Here is a 19759-nt window from a genome sequence, read left to right as displayed (position 1 = left end):
AGGATTGTCACAAGGTCAAAGGAGAAAACCTTACATAAAGCCCCTTACACAAAGCCAAGTAATGTTAACATCCACCCTTAGATAAATGTTCAAGTCAGAAATGGAAGCAGACTTCAGTAGACTTACAACACATTCTAAAGGGATAAATCCACAGTGTGAGAGAAGATGTTAGAAAATTAGACAATTACAACTTTGCTCTCCAAATAGTTGTTCTTCTGTAGGACTACCTACTGGAGGCATTTTATCCTTTTCATTCAGCTTTCTGAATAAAAATAGTATTCAAGAAATACATTTTGGTTTCAGAAATCCTTTTCCAAAATGTAAGCACCAGACCAATAAAAACTTTTCTATTTTTTTTCATTAAACAAAACAAACTATTCACACTTCGTACTTCATCCTTACAATATAGCTTCTGATTCCCCAGCAAGTGACTAATATCATGTGTCTAAAGACCTTAAAAGGTATCAAAATTATCTCAACTAATGGAAAGACCCAGAGTCAAAAACATGCCAAGAGTCCCTATCTGTAACTTTTGTAATTAAGCAAACAAACAAACCCTGTACTCCAGTATGAAGAAATTTTAAAAATTGATACATACTACTCACTTCACAATCATGTTCTATCTATTCTTGGCATTTAATGTGGGGACAGCTTCTGAATTCTGAGAAGAGGAGAGAGAAGAAAAGGAAGGGATCCAGAAAGAAAGGGTGAGAGCAAGAAGCCAAGAAACCTCAGACAAGTTGAGTGTAGGTAGAAAGAAAAATGCTGAAATTGTCAGTAGCCCCTTGGATGGAAGTGTGGAAAGGAAAAATTCAAATCAACAGGCTTTTTAACTTTTGGGTCGAAAGAGAGGAAGTTGAGATTTGGATAAAATAGCAGGAAAAAATGGAGGATGGGGGTGGAGAGAAGGATCTAACAGTAAGTCCTGAAAGACTGAAAAACAACCCTGCTGACCACTGAAGGATGATCCAAAAGCCAAGACAGAGCCAAGAAAAAGAAAGGAGAAAGAGGGAGACCAATTCTGGTGTTCAAACAGAGAAAATAAAATCAAAAGAAATAGCTTCAGAAATGTCCCAGGGTGCAGGCTGTAGGGCTGGGGAAGGCACAGATGTCTGAGAATGAAAAAAAAAAAGTTTTTGTAAGAATTCTGGCTACAGTCTTGGGGTAAAAATTAAGTTCTCCCTGAGAGATTTAAAAGCAAATAGAGAAAAAGCAAGCTATGTATGGCTGGAAGATTTGACTTATCTAACTGGAATATGAATAATACCACAAATTTTGTGTTTTATAGAACATTCCAGAGGAAATGAGCAGGGTTCCTACAGCATTGTTGTAAAAGTTGTTTTCTAGGAGTACTTGGATGAGAAATGTCACCACCTCCATTTTTGCCCACAGTTAAATAAGAGAACAGAGAGACAGAGAGACAGAGAGAGAGAGTGAGCAAGAGTCTTCCCATCCTTTTGCACCATCTACTACCCTGATTACCCACTGTCAATGCTAACTCCTGCAGCACCCCAGGAGCCAGTCAACAAGGCCTACATCATTTGCTTTGCCATCAGGTATCGTCCACTCACTTGCTCTGCCCTTCTGTCCATTTCACTGAGCTGGAGCTCCCAGCAGCAACTCTAGAAGAGAAGAAGAGGTGGGGAATGGGGAATGGAGCATGCATGGCTCTAGCAAGCCCCCCAGATCCCAGAATCCAATGAGAAGCGACTAACACACAGAGATGTGCAGCTAGTTGTCTAGTCCAGAGTGTTGGATTTGGTCTCTAGTGCCACTGGGGCTGGTGTGGGGGGGAAGGCAGCACAGGCAGGCCAGAAAGAGCCTCTGCTTTGGAATTAGATCCAGGCTTAGAATCCCAGCTCTACTACTTCACATGATGTGAACTTGGGAAGTTACTTAATTCTCTGGTTTGTTTACTTGGAAAACAGGGTAACAATACCTAAGCCTTACAGTGTTGTTAGGAAGAGTAAGTGAGGTGACCTAAAAGAGCACTTGCTGCATCACGGGGACTTCACTGGAGTCCTACCCTAATGCCCACTGACTCAGACTTGTTAGAAAGTGAAAAAGTGAGTTCTTGTACTGTTGAAAGCAAGTCCCACCTGTCTGCCTTTCAAAATTTCCAGGGGCAAAGAATCTTCCCTGCCTGCTATGTTCTCCCTGTTGCGACTGTCTATCGAACATGAAGAAAACCTGTGGATGCAACCAGGTATGAGCACCTCTGACTCGGAAATGTCCTAATCATCAGCACTCAAACGCGAGTTTGGATCCTGGGTGTTATGAACTAATTAATGCATTTCTCGATAAGATAATGTAATAGTTAATATCTGTGATATCACTAGCAAAATAAACTTTAAATGAGGTTGAACTGACACGATTTTGAAGAACTCTAAAATGCTCAATAAGTAAAGGCCAGATAATGTTTTCTCAATATTCTCACCTCCCTTGTTCAGGATACACACAAAAATCCCTATTCATATTCCCGAAAATTTAATACTGAACACAATCCACTAGCTGGGGGAGGGAGGAAAGCATCTTAATTCTCCAGAGAGCCAGGACTATTTTTCTAAAACTGCAGTTTCTCCATGAGCTATAAGCACCTTTAAATGGTTCAAACAGGTATATGCTTTTGTTTAAGGGCAACTGAACAAATAAAGTTCAATTTATTGAACTTACCCCTTTAAAGTGGCTCCTAAGTTCATCTGATTCCAGGTCATGCATTCAAGCTGGGAGGTCATTTGGTATAAATTGTCACTGTTAGAAAAACATCCAGAGTTAGAAACACATAACTACAAAAAATATATACAATTATTTCTTCAAAAAGCAACGGTGTTTTACCTTTTCTTTGCAGTGAAAGCCTCCACATTTTCCAAAACAACAGAATATGTGAGTCTGAAATGATTTTCATTTCACCCCACTGATTCCTGTATTCACTTTACACAGAGCAGAAAGGATGTAAGAGTAATCTGGAAGCCTTTAAAAAAAACTTTAGTAGAGCAAACACTGAAGCTTCTAAAAAGGTATTAAACCTTTCCAGGGGAAGAGGCTAAAGGGAGTGGAACTCTTGAAAGGCAACACAGGCCGGATAACTCAACATTAAAGTTAAAAGCCTGGAGCTGAAAGTAAAAAGATGGCAGATTAATTATTCGTGAAAAGGCCATTAAGTTGTTTTAATCAAAAGAAGTATCATGTGGATTATGAGGGTCTGAAAAGTCAAAGAATGATGAGTGGTGGATGGTCTAATACGCGAGGATGTGACAAGCAAAAGGAAGAGGATGGTAAAGTGTATACACAACCAAAGGAATTCCTCTTTAGAAATTTTATAATCTTGGTACAAGTTGAATGGGAAAAAAAAGAAAAAGAAAAGAAATAAAAAAGCCCCAGGCCCACTTCTATCAAGCTCTAAGAAGGAAAACAATGGCTGAGCATTTACATCAAGACCCCAGAGGAGAAAGTACACTAGCATGCAAGCCAACAAAAGTCATTCTCTCCTCTCCTCTTATATCTATCTCATTCCTAGAAGAGCAGCACATAAATCAATTAGCAGAAATCTCCTTAATTACCAAGCTCTGTTAGGAATCTATTCAGTCCTTGAGCTGAAATGGTTAATTATGAAATTTGAGACCCACAGATGAATGGGCTGTCTGGGGGCCCTTGGTCTAAACACATGCCAGAGGAATCCCTTCACTGTCCCTTCATGGCAGGAGCGAAAGAGAGAAGCTTCCAGTGTCTCATGTGGGGTATCAGGCCCCAAACCTCGACAATCTCCATCCCGTGGTGGCATGCCTTTGGACTGCTTCATCGGGCAGAGGCAACACCAAATTTTAATAATTTAGAGAAGGTTTTGTCTGGCCAGCCACACTGGGAACTTGTGGAGGGGTCAGGGAAATCACAGCAACCTGGAATAAATGGATACGGTGCTCCCTCTAGGCAGAGCTTGATAAATCATGGCACAGTCCCTCTGCCGTTCGAATAATCACTCTGAAAATGATCTGGAACTCCTTCGTGGCGGGCACACGGGGGGGGGGGGGGGATAAGGAGAAAATCAGATTCCAGGAGGGAATTTTACATATGAAATGTGAAGTGACTTCAAACTCGAAGTATGCGTCCTTTCATTAGTCAGTGTGTATCTGGGCCCCATCATTCATGCTCGGGTCTGACCGGCTATTATGCTACTACAATATCCTACAGATCAATGAAAAAAAAAAAGATTACTTTCTCCTGCAGCTTCTCCATTTGCAGTAGCGGCCCGTGCTGGTCTGTGCCACTACGTTTCGCAATTCCACAAATTCTTGCTGTAAGGCCGATGTAATTAATTCCTGAAGGACCCCAATTTTTATTAGAAGTGCCAGCCCTGCTGCATTTAACACAGAAGAGTTTCTTGAACTTTCTTTGGGCTGACAGCTCATTAATAAGCAGCCTCCTCCACAATCTCTACTGGTTTTTGTTCTCTTGCGCCTTTTCATCAAGCAATCCATTTATTAATCTTGCCATTAATCTCGGCCAACGGGCATTGTATTCCCCAGGCAGCGTTGTATTTTTGTCACTGATTTTTAAAAAATTGTTCACCAGCTAAAATCACTCAGCTCCAGTTGACAATTTTCCTAGGTCCTATTGGGAGGTGGGACCTTTCTGAAATTATTTCATCTTTGCATAAGACTAAGACTCTAATTTTCAAGAGAGCTGAGAAGCAAGATGAGGGAAAGAAGCTTATGCACATGGATTAATGAGTTCCAAATATCTCACTTTATGATTTAGGAATTTTCTCACAGGCTTAAAGGATAGTCCAGTAGATTCCTAAGGGTCTCTATAAGGAAGGACCCCAGAGACCAACTATTTTTAAGGCCATTCTCTCAGCCCCCAGAAAGCAAACTTTCTCAAATATACAGTCTATGTCTTCCAGATATGTATCTTCCAATGCGTGTTTAATAAATACTCTATACTGCACTGGTAGGATAGCTACTGCTCAGACATAACTATCGAGAACTTGAAAAATGGCCAGTGCCACAAGCTGAAATTAGATTTTGACTATTTTAAAATAGAATATTTTAAAAATAAATTTCACGGTCTTATTTTTTTAATGCAGCTACTAACAAATTCCAAATATATGTGGCTTGCATTGGTTCTAAAAAATTTTTTTCTTTTAAGATTTTATTAATTTATTTGACAGAGAGAGCGAGAGAGCATAGGCAGGGGAGATGGAGAAGCAGGATCCCCGCTGAGCAGGGAGCCTGATGAGGGGCTCGATCCCAGGACTCCAGGGTCGTGACCTGAGCTGAAGTCAGATGCTCAACAAACTGAGCCACCCAGGTGCCCCTGGCTACTAGCATCGGTTTTATTGGACAGTACTGCTCTATAAGTTTTAGGACCTTGAGCCAATCAGTTCAGCTCTCTGCCCCTCTATTTTCTCATCTGCCAAATGGAAATATTAATTTCCATCAATCTAACCCTACAGGGATATTGTAAAGCCCTCACAGTGGCTCTCTGAAGAACACAGAAAATATGTTTTAATTTTTTCTAATGTATCCAATTTCACACAGTGCTTTTTCACACATCTTCAATATGTCCCACAATTTTGTGAGGCAGGTATAGTTACGATCCCCATTTATTAGAGGAAGATTAGGGCTCAGAAAAGTGCCTGAGCTTGCCTGATGCCCCCACCCCACCTGCTGCACCCCTCGGGAGGCATCCTGGCATCATTTGGCCTCACAGCTCACCCTCTACCACTTCAACGATAGTAATCATAACACAACAATAATGCAGACAAGTCCAGAGTTGAAAGAGAACATGCCCAGGGAAGTCTTGTGACAGTTCTCCGTCTCCAGAAAGTTCTAAGATGCAAGATGCCCGACATAGCCTTTTAAGCTAAGAACAGTATGCCAAGATCACAGGAGGAGCCCCACATCTTGTTTTAGTGGTCCTAACAGCTCAGCTTGCAAATCCTCTCGGGGAGAGAGAAGATGGGAAGGGCTGATAGGAGAGACGGAGTTTTGGAAAATCCCCAAGCTACGACTAGGTTTCCTGAGTCCAGTGATAGGATCGGAGCAGCATTTTAACCACATCCTGCCTTCTGCGGCCTGGGGTTCCTCAAGGCCTCGGCCAGTCAGCTTGGCTGGCACAGCCTCTTCACTGGAAGTCAATGACAGCATGGCAGTAACTGCTGTCGGGGAGGAGACGGAATGTGAACCTGAGCTAAAAATACCAGGCCGGAGCATGCTCCAGCTCTGATCTCTCTGGGCAATCGGTCAACACCCAGCTTTCATCATGAAAACCCACAGAAAGAGGCAACACTGGTCAAGGAATGTAAGGCCTCTGACAAATAAAGCATCTAATTATTAAATAACCACTGTAGGTGTCGACCACTTCATTCCCAGAGGAGATCAGATAAGCAGGTGGTTTGGCTCAAAGCAAACCACAGTGGTCACGTAGGCATTTCAGCTCGCCGTCTAACTCTGTCTGTTCGGAAGTGAACTCTGAAATCGCAGGCTGCCAAAATATATTCCAAAAGTCATGGTATCCTTTATATTTTTCAAGTCGATTTTTTTTTAAGGCCCCTTGTTTCCTATGTAAGAAATGTTTGAAGTTGGAAGCAAGGGAGAGAGGAAAGAAACTTCTATAACTGGGATTAATGCAAGTTGGAGTAAAATAAAAGGAAGTCAGTCCTAGCAAAAAGAGGAACTTAAAAGGAAATCGGTAGTAGATCATATAGAGTTTGTTTTGGCCTGGACTGCAGTATTACTGAGTTCTCGACCTCCACACAAAAAAGAAAGGAGGGGGAAAAAAAGCCCTCGGCTATTATCTGGGCTGGGACTCCCCCACTCTTCAACTGCACGTGTAATTCAAGTACATGTTCATCTTTAAGTGTGTTTACTAGAGGCAGCAGAACAAGGTAGGAAAGTTCATGTCACTCTTGGAATGGAGCTGTCGAACCCGGTTGAGGTTGGTGTTACCTCTGCCAGATGGTTGCAGGCTGGCAAAGGAGCACTTTGGTGCAAGTACAGAGTTTCCCCACAAGATTGAAGGGGAAAATTAAAAAAAAAAAAGGATGCATGAATGAAAAAAGAAAATACCAACAAGGAAAATGCAGAGGTAGCTGGCACCTGTGATCAGAATTCATGATTGCTCAGCTTTTGCGCTGACAGCTCTGCCCCACACAGACAGAGAGGCCTCTGGGGTTTCCCCCTACCTGATAACCAGGGCTTAAGCACAGAGGCTGCAGCCAGACCTCCACGCAGCCCTTTTCCTGCGTTCTTCCCTCTAAGGCGCCATGGAGGCTGCCTGTTGAGAAATTTCTGCCCAGCAGGCCATGGTGAATAATTATTTCACAGTCAATCTCTTGGTATTGTTATTTCTCTCAAGCTCACCAGTTAACCAAAGAAAAACCCACTGGGGATTCAACTTCTATTAATAAACACTCGGTCAGCACAAAAGTTGCAGGAATATTTGAAACTAGATGTTTCCCCCTCCCTGGAGACAAGTCCATTTCAAGCCTTTGGTTGTGATAACATTGCCCACCCCTGGAAACCATTTCAGACTTTCTGCCTTCACGCCTACCTATGTGGGAAATAAATTATCGGTACTGTCTTAAGTGAAACCTTACACCATGTAAAGTGTGTGTGGATACACAAGTGAAAGAAGGCATTATCAATTGTCATTGTATTTCCTTGGGCACAAGCTATCCCCCTCTGATACACGTCTATGCTGAAGGCCAAACTAAATGGTTGATGATGCACTTCCCGCTAACCTGGGCTCCCAAGAAACTCTGTGGCTGCTACGGAAGTCTCTCTCACATAAAAAAACAATCTGCTGCAAAAAGCCTCCACTGTCAACTGCATCATTTGTGCATCACCAACATTCAATTTAAGAGTATTTGAATCAGCAGTTGCGGCTTCCAAAGTTGGGGTCGTTTTACCTACTAAGGGGCAAAAGGAAATATCCTCCTTTAAAGGGGTAGCACAGTTGCTAAAGAGGGATATGCAAGCCTAATAAATGAGTAAGAAAAAAGGGGAAGGACTAGAAGATCTAAAAAACAAAACAAAACACCAGTGCATGGGGAATACTTTTCAAACACAGGGCACAGAACTCTTTGTCAAAGTAGCTGTGAATATCAACCCATGAACTGGGCAGATGGGATGGGGGTGGGGGGCTCCAAGGAAGTCAGCAAGCAGAGAAGGCAGATGTGTTTGCAGAAGAAGACTCAAAGGAAGTGAGCTAGCCCAGCTAGCTGCCTGTTCTAGGTAGAAATTGGGAAAAAAATTAGCGCTTAGTGGGAGTGGATTTCACTACTCTCTCCCCTCAGGAGAGGGGAAGGTCCAACCTCTCCTGAACCTTGGCTCTGAGCACAATCGTGGTGGCCCTGGAAGCAGTCGTTTTTCCTGGGTCTTGATGGATGGGGGAAAGGTCTTCGGGTGTCTGGACTGAACATCGCCCCCAATGGTTCACACCTCGTGCTTTAGGCACAGCTAGAGGAGTCTGAAATCTGAAGGACAGACAGCTGATTTGGGAGTGAAGGTTTCAGGAGAAAGCTCAAGTTTGCACCTGACAATAATCAGGAATAATACTGCTCCCAATCTATTAAGGGCTTTCTACCAAAAGTTATGGGTAAAACTAATGGATAATGGGATTTCTTTCATAACTGGGCAATAAAGACCTTTCTCTAGTGAGACACTGGGAAGATGCCACCTTTGGAAAGAAAAGGCACTTATTCATCAGGAGAGGTAGCAGGGTGAAGTGGATAAGAGGATGGATTCTGAAACCTCACTACCTGAAATGGAATGCCAGCTCTATCTCTTACTGTGGCATACCAGGCAAATTCACCTCCAAAGGCTTCCTCTGTAAAATGGGGATGATAATCTATTGCCTGCCTCAACAAGTCATGCAGATTAAAGAGGTCAATGCTTGTAAAGTGCTTAGAATGGGGTCCCTAATGAAGGAAGTCTGTATAAGGATTTGCTCTGCATATTTATCAGCAACAGTACTGGTACAGACTGTGTAAGGGGAACATTCCAGGTGGAGGATGCCAAGTGGCCTGAAACTCCTCCACAATGCAGAGCACAGATGGGATTTGAAGTCAGAGACACTGTGTGGATCAAGTCCTGGTCCTGATTCTGATTTGCTGTGTGACTTAAGGAAGTTATTTCGAGAGTCTGAACCTATTTCCTTTTCAGCAGAGTGGAGATTAGAGTACTTACCTCACAAAGTAATCAGAAGAATTAAAAGTGTGACCTGAATGAAGCACTTAGCTCAGTGCCCAGCAGCACATAGTCAGCATGCAATAAATCCTCATGGTTTACTCATGTTTCACCTAGCTATGATCACTGGGTCCCACAGGGGCTGAAATCTGGCTTCAGAAGCCTTAGTGACCTTTAGACAGAACTTTACCCACCTTCAATATGCGAGATGGCAGAGAGGATGGGAAAAACCATCTCCTATCACTACCCATAAGTTGACTGGGCACATTTTCTATTCACTATCATTCACATCTGCACACAAATGTGCCCTGCTGTAACTCCTGAGATCTGTTACCTGAGAGAGAAGAATCCCTGTATAGTTCTCTCCTACTGAGGAGAGAATCTTGAGAATTCTCTGAAAACAAATTCATATTGTGCACTGCTTGTTTAATATCAGTATATGTATCATCACCTTTATTTCATGCTGGGAAGACAAAATTCAAGATTAGAGAGACAGAAGCTCTTGGAGGGCAGCGGATAAGAGGCTGGGCAGGCTGCCCCAGGGGGTCAAGTGCACCAAGGCAAACGAAATACAAGCAAGCCTTTCCCAGGAGGTCCCAATTTTAGACAGAAGGGAATGGAGCCAAGGACCATGGAAGCACCACTGAGTATCTAAAACCCAAATGTTAAGCCATTAAGTGATTAAAATTTAGTCTTATTTCCCATGCTTTTTCAAACACTGCATTCATAAAAGCATATAAATACCCTTTCAGATTTTTTTAGGAGCAAAAAGAAGAAAATGACATAACTCCACTGATGTCGATGCATAGAATCGATTTTTAAACTTCCCGACACCTGTCCACTCATCGTTACTTCAAGGGAAGTATTTGACCTTTGAAAAGTGATTAGAAACATTATGAATTTAGGGTGACTGGAACTTCAAAGACAGTACAAACTTCAAGGGAGCAAACTCTTTTCCTAGGGAGTCACAAATTCTTCTTTAGATGCTACTGCTTAGAAATGTTCTCTCACAGAAGAAAATGGTATTTTGGTGACATAAACATAAAAATGAGAAGCAAAAGAAGTTCCATTTATGTAGAAAGCAGAAAGGGATAAGCAAATATTTCCAAAAGATGGACCTGACAAAATTGCTTTATACAATCAGAAGCTGGATTAGAAATGTGAGAATTTTACCTATAAAATGCAATCCAAGTGACTTTTCCTACTTCCATGGCAACCACAAATTCAGCCCTAAGTCAAAATCCACCACAGGGACTCAGTTTGGAGAATTGTTGTTGAAATAGCAGTTGTGACCACTTTTTCCCCACCTCCTCTTTCTAGGCTGCTCAGCCCCTCTGTGAGAGAGGAGAGTAAAAAATGTTGTGTATCTGTGTCCCTTCTGAACTAGATTCCAATGCCTTCCAGGCCCCAACACCCAAGGAGGTATCCCAGCACATCTCAACAGCACCCATTCCAGCATGGAGGTATTCCTTGCTGCCTAGGTAAGCTCCAATCAGGAACCAAAGAGGTAGGAGTTCCCATGGGGAATCATTCCAAATGCACCCCCAATGGCTACTAGGAAAACCACAACTCCACTTTAGAAATGGGCAGAAGCAGTTCCTCAAGAATGATGGCAATGGCCCTGCCACCACAGTTTTGCTGGGGTGGGAGTGGGAGTGGGAGTGTTCGCAACCCAAAATGGTTCTGTGTTCTGCACCCATTCCAGTGACCCCACCCACCACGAGGAAGCACAGAGACTATGGGCTTGGAAGCACAGGACACTGGGACTGAAGTGTCAAAGAAAAGAACGAGATCTGCTAGTGAGAAAGAAAAGGAGGATGAGGAGGTGTGGTCATTCTACCTCTTTCTGTGCAACCCTTGCGCATTTCTTTGCCCCTTCTGGCTGAAAGAAAAGAAAGAAAAAGAAAGAAAGAAAGATAAAGTAAAGAAAGAAAAGAAAAGAAAAGAAAGAAAAAAAGAAAAGAAGAGAAAAGAAAAGAAAGAAAAGAAGAAAGAAAGAAAGAAAGAAAGAAAGAAAGAAAGAAAGAAAGAAAGAAAGAAAGAAAGAAAGAAAGAAAGAAGGCTAAAGGAAGGGGAAGGGAAGGGAAGGAGAGTGATCTCGAATCCAAGATCCAAGTAGATAGGCCAGAGTTTCTCATCCAAAGGAAAGGCTTCCGAAGCCCCTGGGCCTCAAGCATACAGAACCAGAAGGGGCTCGACCTTGTACTTCCCCCACAGGACAATCAGACCGGTGCCAGGCTCAATTTCCTAAGCGCACCGGGGCTCTGGGATGCGCCGCCGCCGGCAGGGGAGCGCAGACTCCTTCCCCTCCTCCACCTGTGGGACTGCAGGTCCCCCAGGCGCGGCCACCCCCCACCCACCCAATCTCCCAGGGCAGGCGCTTTTCCTTCCTTCATTACCTCACTACCTCCTTCCCTTGACGTCAGCCCCGGGTCCTCGAGCGGAGGGGGGAGGATGGAGAGGAGTTTGGGGCAGTCGGTATCAGGCTCCCCGCAGCCCCGGGCTGGGGGGTCGGGGCGGAATGGGAGCTAAGGCGCGCCCGACCCCCGCCTCCCGGGCCGAGGGCCGCCGCCTCCCTCCCCCCGCCGCACCTTCCAGGCCCGCGCGCGCCGGCGTGTGCACCAGTTACTAGGCAACCCTATCGGAGGCGCGGGACGCCGGCCAAGTTCACCCAAAGTTGAAGAATAAATTTGGGGGAAGAGAAGGTGGAGGGTGGAGCGAGAGCCGGGAGGACGCACCAGGGACAGGAAAAAAAAAAAACGCTTGGAAGAAAAAGAAGCCGGTCTCCTGCCTCCCCGGAGCGGGAAGGAGGGCGGGCGAGGGCGGGCGGGCGGGCGCGGGGTCCCCGGGGGCCACTGCTGCGTCCCGGCTGCAGTCGGCACGCGGTCGGGGTCGGGTCCCCGCGCGGAGCCGGGCGCTGGCAACCTCGTCCGCCGCGCGCCGCCGCCGCCACGGCCCCGGGACCAAAGGGCCGCGCCGAAGGCTGCGGTCCGGGTGTCCGCGCCCTCGCAGGACTCCCGGAGAAGGTCGGCCGGAGTGGCCAGTGGGCGCGGGGGCGGGGGTGAGCAGTGGGAAGAACGGAGTGGGAGTGGACTCCGCGTTTCATCTCTGGTCCCGAGGAAGTTAAAGCCCTCCCATAAGGAGCCTTAAAAAAAAAAAAAAAAAAAAAAAAAAAAAAAAAAAACTTCTCGAAGCGCCACTCTTTTAGCTCAAATAGTAACCGCCGTCATTTATATTCAAAACAAGAACCACCAGGAGAGGAGGAAACCTACCTCTTCCGCAGCAGAGCCAGGAGGTCTGCTTAAATTTGCTTTAAGTAGCTAAAGGCGTCCTCTGCGTCCCGGACCGTGCACGCCCGAGGTCTAGGGTGCCCGCGTCGGACGTCACCGCTCCCAGGGTTCGCGCGCACCCCGTCCCCCGGGTCCCGGGGACCCAGACACCGGGCCGAGCGCCCTCCTACCTGCTGTAGGGCGTCCTCAGCAGCAGGGCCTGGCTGCCGGTGCAGCTGTCGGTAGGGGTGTGGCAGCCATAGACGGGGGGCGGCACGGAGTACTGCTGCTCGCCTGCAGAGAGCAGGAGAGCGGCGTGAGCGCACCCCACGAGATCGTGGTGCCAGTGCGGGTGGGGGTGCGAGGACGCGCGGGCAGGGTCTGGGACAGCCGGGCTCAGAGACTAAGCGGCGGGGTTGGGGGGCTGGATGCTGGGGCGTGCCGAGAGAGAGGGCGTCCGGATCGATGGATCTAGGGCACTAATCAGCTTCTCACTTCACATTCCCTAAGCGGTCGCTTCCTAGTACACCGAAAAGACCATGGAGACCTACTCAGACTTGCTTGAGTAGAGCTGTCCCTAACATTCTTGGGTGGGGGCAAAACTCAGTCCTTTCTTTAAAACTGAGTGGGACTGGGCTGATGATTTCTAAAACTCCCTTCTCTCGCAATTTGCTGTGGTTTGGCAATTCCGGGAATGGGGGGGGGTGGCGGAAGAAGGGGAGAAGGACCCCACATCGTTCCGCCTGCTTACCCAGAGAGCCCTGCTGGCCAATGGGGTCCTCGTGCTTGAAAGAGTGGTTGGGGAACTGCGCGGCGTGGTGCGAGGGCGTGTGACCGTAGCTGGGCGTCCCGTCGAAGGTGACTGTGCTGTATCCTGCTAGGCGGGGAGAGAGGCACAGGTCAGGGGGGAGCTGGTCGGTGGGTCTACACCAGAACCTGGTGGAGGAGTGCGCCCCCCCAACTCCAAACCCCAGCGGAGAATTATGCCACCAGCCGGCCTCCAGAGCTTTGAGGGTGGGGGGAAGCTGAGACCAAGCCCAGAGGTGTGACCTCGGGGGCAGGCTCCTGCCCTTTCCCAAGTAAGACCCTGACCTCCCAATTCATTGACGGCCACGTCTTCCACACCTTGCCTGCTTGCTTCTGAACCCAACCTCAGGTAAGTGAGGTATGTAACCCGCCAACCACTGGCCGGAGAAAGTTCTTCTCCAAAAAACAAACACCGTGGCTCTTGTTCAAGGGGCAGAGCAGGCGAGCGAAATGAATCTGTTGGGCTGACCCCACGCTGACTCGGAGCCGTAAATCAGGGGACTGCGCACCAACTTTCATTAATTATTCGGAGCCCGTTCAACAGCATTGGCTTTAAATGGTGAGGGTAATTACTGAGTAATGTTATCGGAGGCTGTGCGAACCCCAGGACACCCAAAGCCCTCCGGGAAGCTGGTGAGGGTTAAAAGAAGAGGCCCTTTCAGTTGGGCCCTCCGGCCACACCGTGTCCTCCTCCTTACCCTCACCCAACTTGCACCCAGTGCGTCCCTATTCTGGGCACCATTGTGGGGGACACGTTCCTGGGGCTCCAAGTCGGGGAGCATGCTTGTGTCGGGAGTGCGCCTTCCCTCCCTGGCAGTGCACAGGTCCCCTGCCAGTTTCCCTACCGAGAAACCAAGGGTGATATCCACCGTGTTCTTCCCCAGCTCTGGGAAGGCTGAGTAACAGAATGTGGTGTCTTGATTGAAAAGTGTAGTCTCCTTTGTAGTAGTTATTATTATTATTATTATTATTATTATTATTATTATTATTAAATTGCTTTAAACATAGACCCCACCAGCCTCTGGAAAACTATTTTCACCTCTAGGGAAAAAGGATCCTCCAACTAGGATAAAGGTCAGTCCTGGGGCCCTGGACGGACTGGGGGGATTCTCTCCTTTTATATGCAGGCCCTGGAGTCCAGGCCAGGAGATGAATGTGATGGGCCCCGAAGCTTCCATAGGCGCTCGGCAGGGCCACGGTGCCAACCCATCCTCTGCTCATTCTCCCAAGGCCCACCCAACCATTGTGCTCCATCTCCAAACACCACTCAATTTGGGGGAGTGGAATGGGTCACACGGCCCCACCCCCACACCCCATTCTTGCCCCTGGCGTGACGCAGGCTCTGTAACAAGTGTCGGAGAAGACTTAGGATGGACAGAGGAAGGTTCGAAACATAATCCCTCCTCCAACAAAAATAAACGGAGCTTCTCCTGCCCACTCTGGGCAGTGTGGTGTGTGGGAGTGGGAAGGAGGGCCGGGGCAGGTCCTAATTACCGGGTCGGAACCAGGCAGGCCAAATCTCACGCACTGCTTAAGTTGACTATTTAAGAAGCCACCAGCTTTTATAAGTCGCATGACGTCATAGTCCTACATCTCTTACCTGCTAAGTAGGCAAAGATCTCCCCCCCACCCCACCCCACCCCTTCCCGTTCCCTTAGCTGTGGGGGGTGGGGTGAGTAGCTTGGGCTTCCTTTTGGGAGCGAACGCACCGCGCTGCCGGAAGCCTGCCTGTCAACTTACAAACGAAATAAGGCTCCCGGCACCCAATTTTGCAGAGACAAGGCCGAATTTTTAGAAGATATTTTTTAAATAGAGAAGGAGAAACAGAAACCGCAAAGAAATGGTCTCTAGACGAACCCCTCTCCATCCCTGGGCAGTAGGCAGTGGCCCGGAGCACGTGCTGTCCTCGGGAGGCGGGCTCCGCAGTCCTGGGGTTGCGGGCTGCAGCTCCCGCAGCGGCCTGGTCGCCACGGCGCCCCGCGCGGCTCCCGAGGCTCCCTCCGGGACAGGACGCGAAGACCGGGGCGCACGGGGGCGCGGCGGAGGCCGGCCTCCAACCTCCTCCCTCCCGACGACCCCCGGGAGGGGCCTTAGCGAAAGCGCCTGCGGAGGGGACTGAGCGCTCTTTTCATTAGAAGCTTATCGGCCCGGGGCTGATTAGATCGCGCTGTCCCGGGGCCGCGCGCTGGGCCAGGCGCGGAGAGCGCGGGGGCCAGGGGGGGCACAGTGGCCGGCGGAGAGGGGCTGCGTGTTCAGACTCCTCGTACAGGCCTTCGAGGGAGAGGCTCTAAGCCGCCAAGGTAGCGCTTTTCCCACGGTTAGTCTCCCCCGGGGAAGGGAGGGCAACCTTGACCGCGGAGACGCGAGGCACGCTCTGCGCCTCACTCCCCCGCCCGCCGCAGCCGAGGGACCGGGAACAGCCCGGCCCGGCCCGGCCTCCGAGAGCTGAGGGGAAGGTGGGCTGCAGGCTCAGCCAGGGAGGGGGGCAGAAGGCTGAACTTGAGGACTCCATTGCTACAGCAGAATAAGGAGAAGTCTGTTTCCCCCAACGAAATACCCTCTCCAACGTGACCTAAAGGGGGGCGCCCTTCACCCTTGGGTAGAACTGGTCTCTACACTTAACCCTAGGATGGCCTGGTAATGCCAAAGCTGCCCCCCTGCACTGGGACTCTGGAAGACCTTCAGGCTAAGCGAATCAGAGGCCGACTGACAAGCAATCTTTTTCCCCCTCCTTAAACCTTGCCTTTAGTCTGAGACTACCCAGATCCTCCTGCCCTGAGGAACCATCTAACCCTCACACACAGACTGCAGTCCGTTCATTGACCATCCAGCCCGGCAAAGGAAATCCATCTCAACAGAGGGGCCCAGATCCCTGGAAGAGGAGGTAGAAATAGCCTAGTATGGTCTGGCTTTGAGTCCCTGCTGTGCCACAGAGGGACCTCTCACACACCTGATCTCTTAGAGCCCAGATTTTCTCATCCAGAAATAAGGGAGTCCTCCAATGTCAGACTCCGTGCACTCCAATGGGCAAAAACGGCCTTAATACTCAATCCCCCGTGCCTTCCACAGAGTAGATGCTCAATAAATGTTTGCTGAATTAAGGTTTAGAAGATCAGTACACCACCTATACTATTTAAGAAATTGGGGGTATGTAGGGGGATGGTCTGATGCCTGGAGTGCCAACTGTCCTCTCCTGTGGGCCAGGGCTAGGCTGCTCTGCCTAGGGACAGGAATTCAGAATCTCGATTCCTCTCTGCTGGAGCATGGCCTGAGTCTGCTGATGGCCATTCCCATACTCTGGAGAAGGAGCTGGTGCCCTTGCTTCCAACACAAGCCTCCTGCCAGACTTTGCATTCCTGGGGGAGCCACAGGAACCTCAGAAATCAAGGGAATAATCCCAGAACCTCCAGGCCTCAGGGTCACCAAGGCCAGGGCTGAGGCTGGAGCAGCTTCTGACATCTCAGCCCAGCTCCCAGCTGCCCAGTAAGTTCCAACAGCCAGGCAAGCATGGCCCACTTACATCTTCCATGCAAGAAAACCTAAGGCCACAGATGGGAACTGCCTTACAGGTTGTGGCACATGTCTGGGGTGGGCTCTCCACTGGGCTTTTCCCTTGAATGGGGAGGAGAATTCTTTCACCTGCTAGTCCTGTCCCCCAACTCCCAAGCCTTTTATCTTTTTGGCAGCCAATCCCATGCTGAACTGATGGGATCCCAGGCACTAGACCTGCCTAATAGAAGAAGCCCAAAGTCAGAGAGCCCAGGTTTCAAAATCCCCCCACAGAACTTAGATGAACTCAAATAGCGCAGTAGAGCCCCAGAAACAGACCAAATAGCTACTTGGGTGCCTCCAGAGAGCACACACCCACACACAGATTTCCCTCACATCACACACACACCTGCCTGCCAGTCTTGCAGTTTCTTGTCCAGTCAATTTTAGGTTGTCTGCCGCCTTCTGAATTTAGAGCTCCAACCAAGGGAAAGTTGGGCTTCTGCTCCATTGGCATAGAACTTCAGCAGGGCCCAACCCCCAAGTTGTTCATCTCAGCTCTCCTCTTACAGATGGGGAAACTGAGACCTGGAGATTTGTTTAAAAGGTAACAACAGCCTGCTCAGTGGAGGTGACACCATCAGAGAACACAAGCCTCTGAATCATACTCAGTTGTTTCAACTGTTCCTTGAGTGGGAAACACTAGCTTCTATTTAGGAAACACCCAGAATGGAGGAACCCAGGTGGGCCGTTAGAGGTTCCTCCACAGAACAGGGATCTCGGATTCCCTGAACCCAGAGGCGAGGGTGGTTTCGATTTCACCAGGGCTTCTGGTGAGCCAGGTGCTCCAGACTGGTCTAAGGTAGGGGCCACCTGAAGATATTCGTTTAGAAGGTATGGCATGGACCGAAGCATAGCGCCCTTCTGCGCCCTGGGCGCCCCGGCACCTCCTGCAAACCATCCAGGCTCTGCGTCTCTCGTCTCACGCATTCCAGAAACGCCCCAGTCCCTCAGGCCCGCGCGAAATTTCGCCCCAGCCAAAGCATCCGCCCGTTGCGTTTGGAAACCGTTTCCTAAAATATCGAATCAACCCGAATTCCGTGCTGTTACATTCTCAACCAGCACAGAAGTCCAATTAGAATAAAATTGGAAAACAAACCACTGGGGTATGGATATGGTTGGTTCCACGCGAGTCCCCAGTAGAGGTAAGTAAGTAGGTGTGCGGCCACCAGAGCGGGGTGAGGGAACTCGGGCTGTGTCCCTCCGTGTACACTGGCTGAAGTCGGCGGAGAAGCTGTTCTTGTTCTCACCCGCATGTCTTGCAAAAAAATCTTTCCCCGAGCCGAGCCGAGCTCCGAGTTTAACGACAAGAAGGCGCCAAGGCGCGCTGAAAGGAAGGCGGATGCTAGGGCCTCGTTCACCGCCTCTCGCAGGACCTGGTCCCGCACAGCTTGGAAGAGGATAATACGCAGGGTCCTGCTCCAGCCCTGGAGCCCGCACTCACCCGCCTCGTCTGAGCTGGAACCCGGGAGACGTCCGCTGCTGTCCTACCCTACGCGCGCCCGGACGCGGTTCCAGGACAGCCACTGTTTAGGTGTCGGCGCGTTCACCCACTCTTCCTCGGCTCGGTGATACCCATCGTACGTCTGATGTGTGCCTCCGCCCTAGGGGAGGCTGCAGCGCCTCCTGACATTTTGGCGCAGCGCGGGAACGCGGGCTGCCCACCCGGGGCTGGTCCCACCGTCTAAAAGCTGGAAAGGTCCAGTGCCTCGTAACGGCTTGGTGGTGCCTTGAGCTACAACAGCGCTTTCCTGAGACAGGGCCAGAGGCTGCACCGGGCCGGGTTCCCCCTTCCCACTCCCACGGAGACGAGCAGCCCTGGAATCTCCCGGGGTCCGACGGGGCCCCAGGTGACCTCCCGGCTCGGGCGAACCGGCCCGGCTCCCGGCTCTGGAGGATGTCAGGGGCCTCTCCGCGGCCTCCTCCCCCCACCCCTCCTGGCCGCAGCTCCTGTTACCCTCACGGTCCTGGGGGAGGCAGCGGGTTAAGAGCCGGGGTCGCGGAAGGGATGGGAAGGGGAGCGCTGGGGCGCGGCGACAGCCCCGGCGCCACCCCGCGTGTAGGGGGCGCTCCCCCCGCCCCCGCCCTGCTTACCCTGGTTGCGAATAGCGGGCTGGCTCTCGAGGCAGCTGGGCAGGTAGGGAGCGTTGGGGAACATCCTGGCCTGGCCCGAGGACGCCTGGCTGGGCGGAGGAGGACCGAAGGGTCCGTAGCGACAGGCCCCAGCTGTGCCAGTGAACTGGCCGGAGAAATGCACGGTGAAGGCGCTCAAGCACTGCTCCTCGTGCGGCTCCGCGCCGCCCCAGCTCGGCTCCTGCTTGATGAAGGAGTGAGGCGGCGGCGGCGGCGGGGGTGGCGGCGGAGCGGGCGGCGGCGCGGGACCGCCCAGAGACCCGTACGCGGAGGCGCCCGGGGGTGCAAAATCCAGCACGGGCGCCCACTGCGCGGCGCCGCTCACGGGCAGGGCGCAGCCCCCGCCGCCGCCCAGCGAGGGCACCGCGGGCAGCAGCGCATTCAGGTCCCGCACGTCAGAGCCCATTTGCGGCGGCTCAGCCCCGGACGCCCCGCGGCTCCTTCGGCCTTGCAGACGCTCGGCGCCGCACTCGGCCGCGCCTAGCCTGGCCCAGAGGCCGCCCGGGCCCGGGAGCCCCGGCTGCTCGGGCTGCTGAAGGCACCCAGGCCCGCAGCGGAGCGAGGGAGAAGACGCCGGCTCCGGGGCACACGTGGAAGCCGGCTCCTGCGGCAGGAGGAAGTCCAGGATCGCGGCAAGGAGGCGGCGGGGCCCCGGCTCCCGGGCTGCCGTCCCGGCTCTGGGTGGGTGGGTGGGTGGGTGGGTGCGGGAGTGAATGAGTGGGAGGGCGGGTGGGAAAGGGGGAGCGGACAGGCGGTCGGGTGGCGGAGAGCCCCCGGGTGTGGGCGCTGCCTTGAACTCCTTACCCCAGCTGC

General features: G+C 50.4%; 1 protein-coding gene across 3 annotated transcripts in view; it reads right to left on the bottom strand.

Annotated features, from left to right (window-relative positions):
* The window catches only part of WT1 (WT1 transcription factor), a 48763-nt gene extending 29411 nt beyond the window's left edge, over positions 1 to 19352 (bottom strand). For 2 of the 3 annotated variants that reach the window (XM_055301002.1, XM_055301003.1), the window contains exons 1-5: positions 18908 to 19352; positions 13209 to 13334; positions 12649 to 12751; positions 2674 to 2751; positions 1572 to 1622 (exon numbers count right to left, since the gene is read on the bottom strand). In XM_055301002.1, coding sequence (XP_055156977.1) covers positions 1572 to 1622; positions 2674 to 2751; positions 12649 to 12751; positions 13209 to 13334; positions 18908 to 19352 — 803 coding nt within the window. The remainder of the gene's footprint in view (positions 1 to 1571; positions 1623 to 2673; positions 2752 to 12648; positions 12752 to 13208; positions 13335 to 18907) is intronic. The other variant, XM_055301004.1, reaches the window with a different exon arrangement.
* Between the last annotated feature and the right edge of the window lie 407 nt (positions 19353 to 19759).

This window comes from Nyctereutes procyonoides, unplaced genomic scaffold, assembly GCF_905146905.1.
Source record: "Nyctereutes procyonoides isolate TBG_1078 unplaced genomic scaffold, NYPRO_anot_genome, whole genome shotgun sequence".
Classification (NCBI taxonomy): domain Eukaryota; kingdom Metazoa; phylum Chordata; class Mammalia; order Carnivora; family Canidae; genus Nyctereutes; species Nyctereutes procyonoides.
The sequence above is the reverse complement of the archived record's forward strand: the minus strand, read 5'-3'. Positions and strand labels throughout refer to the sequence as shown.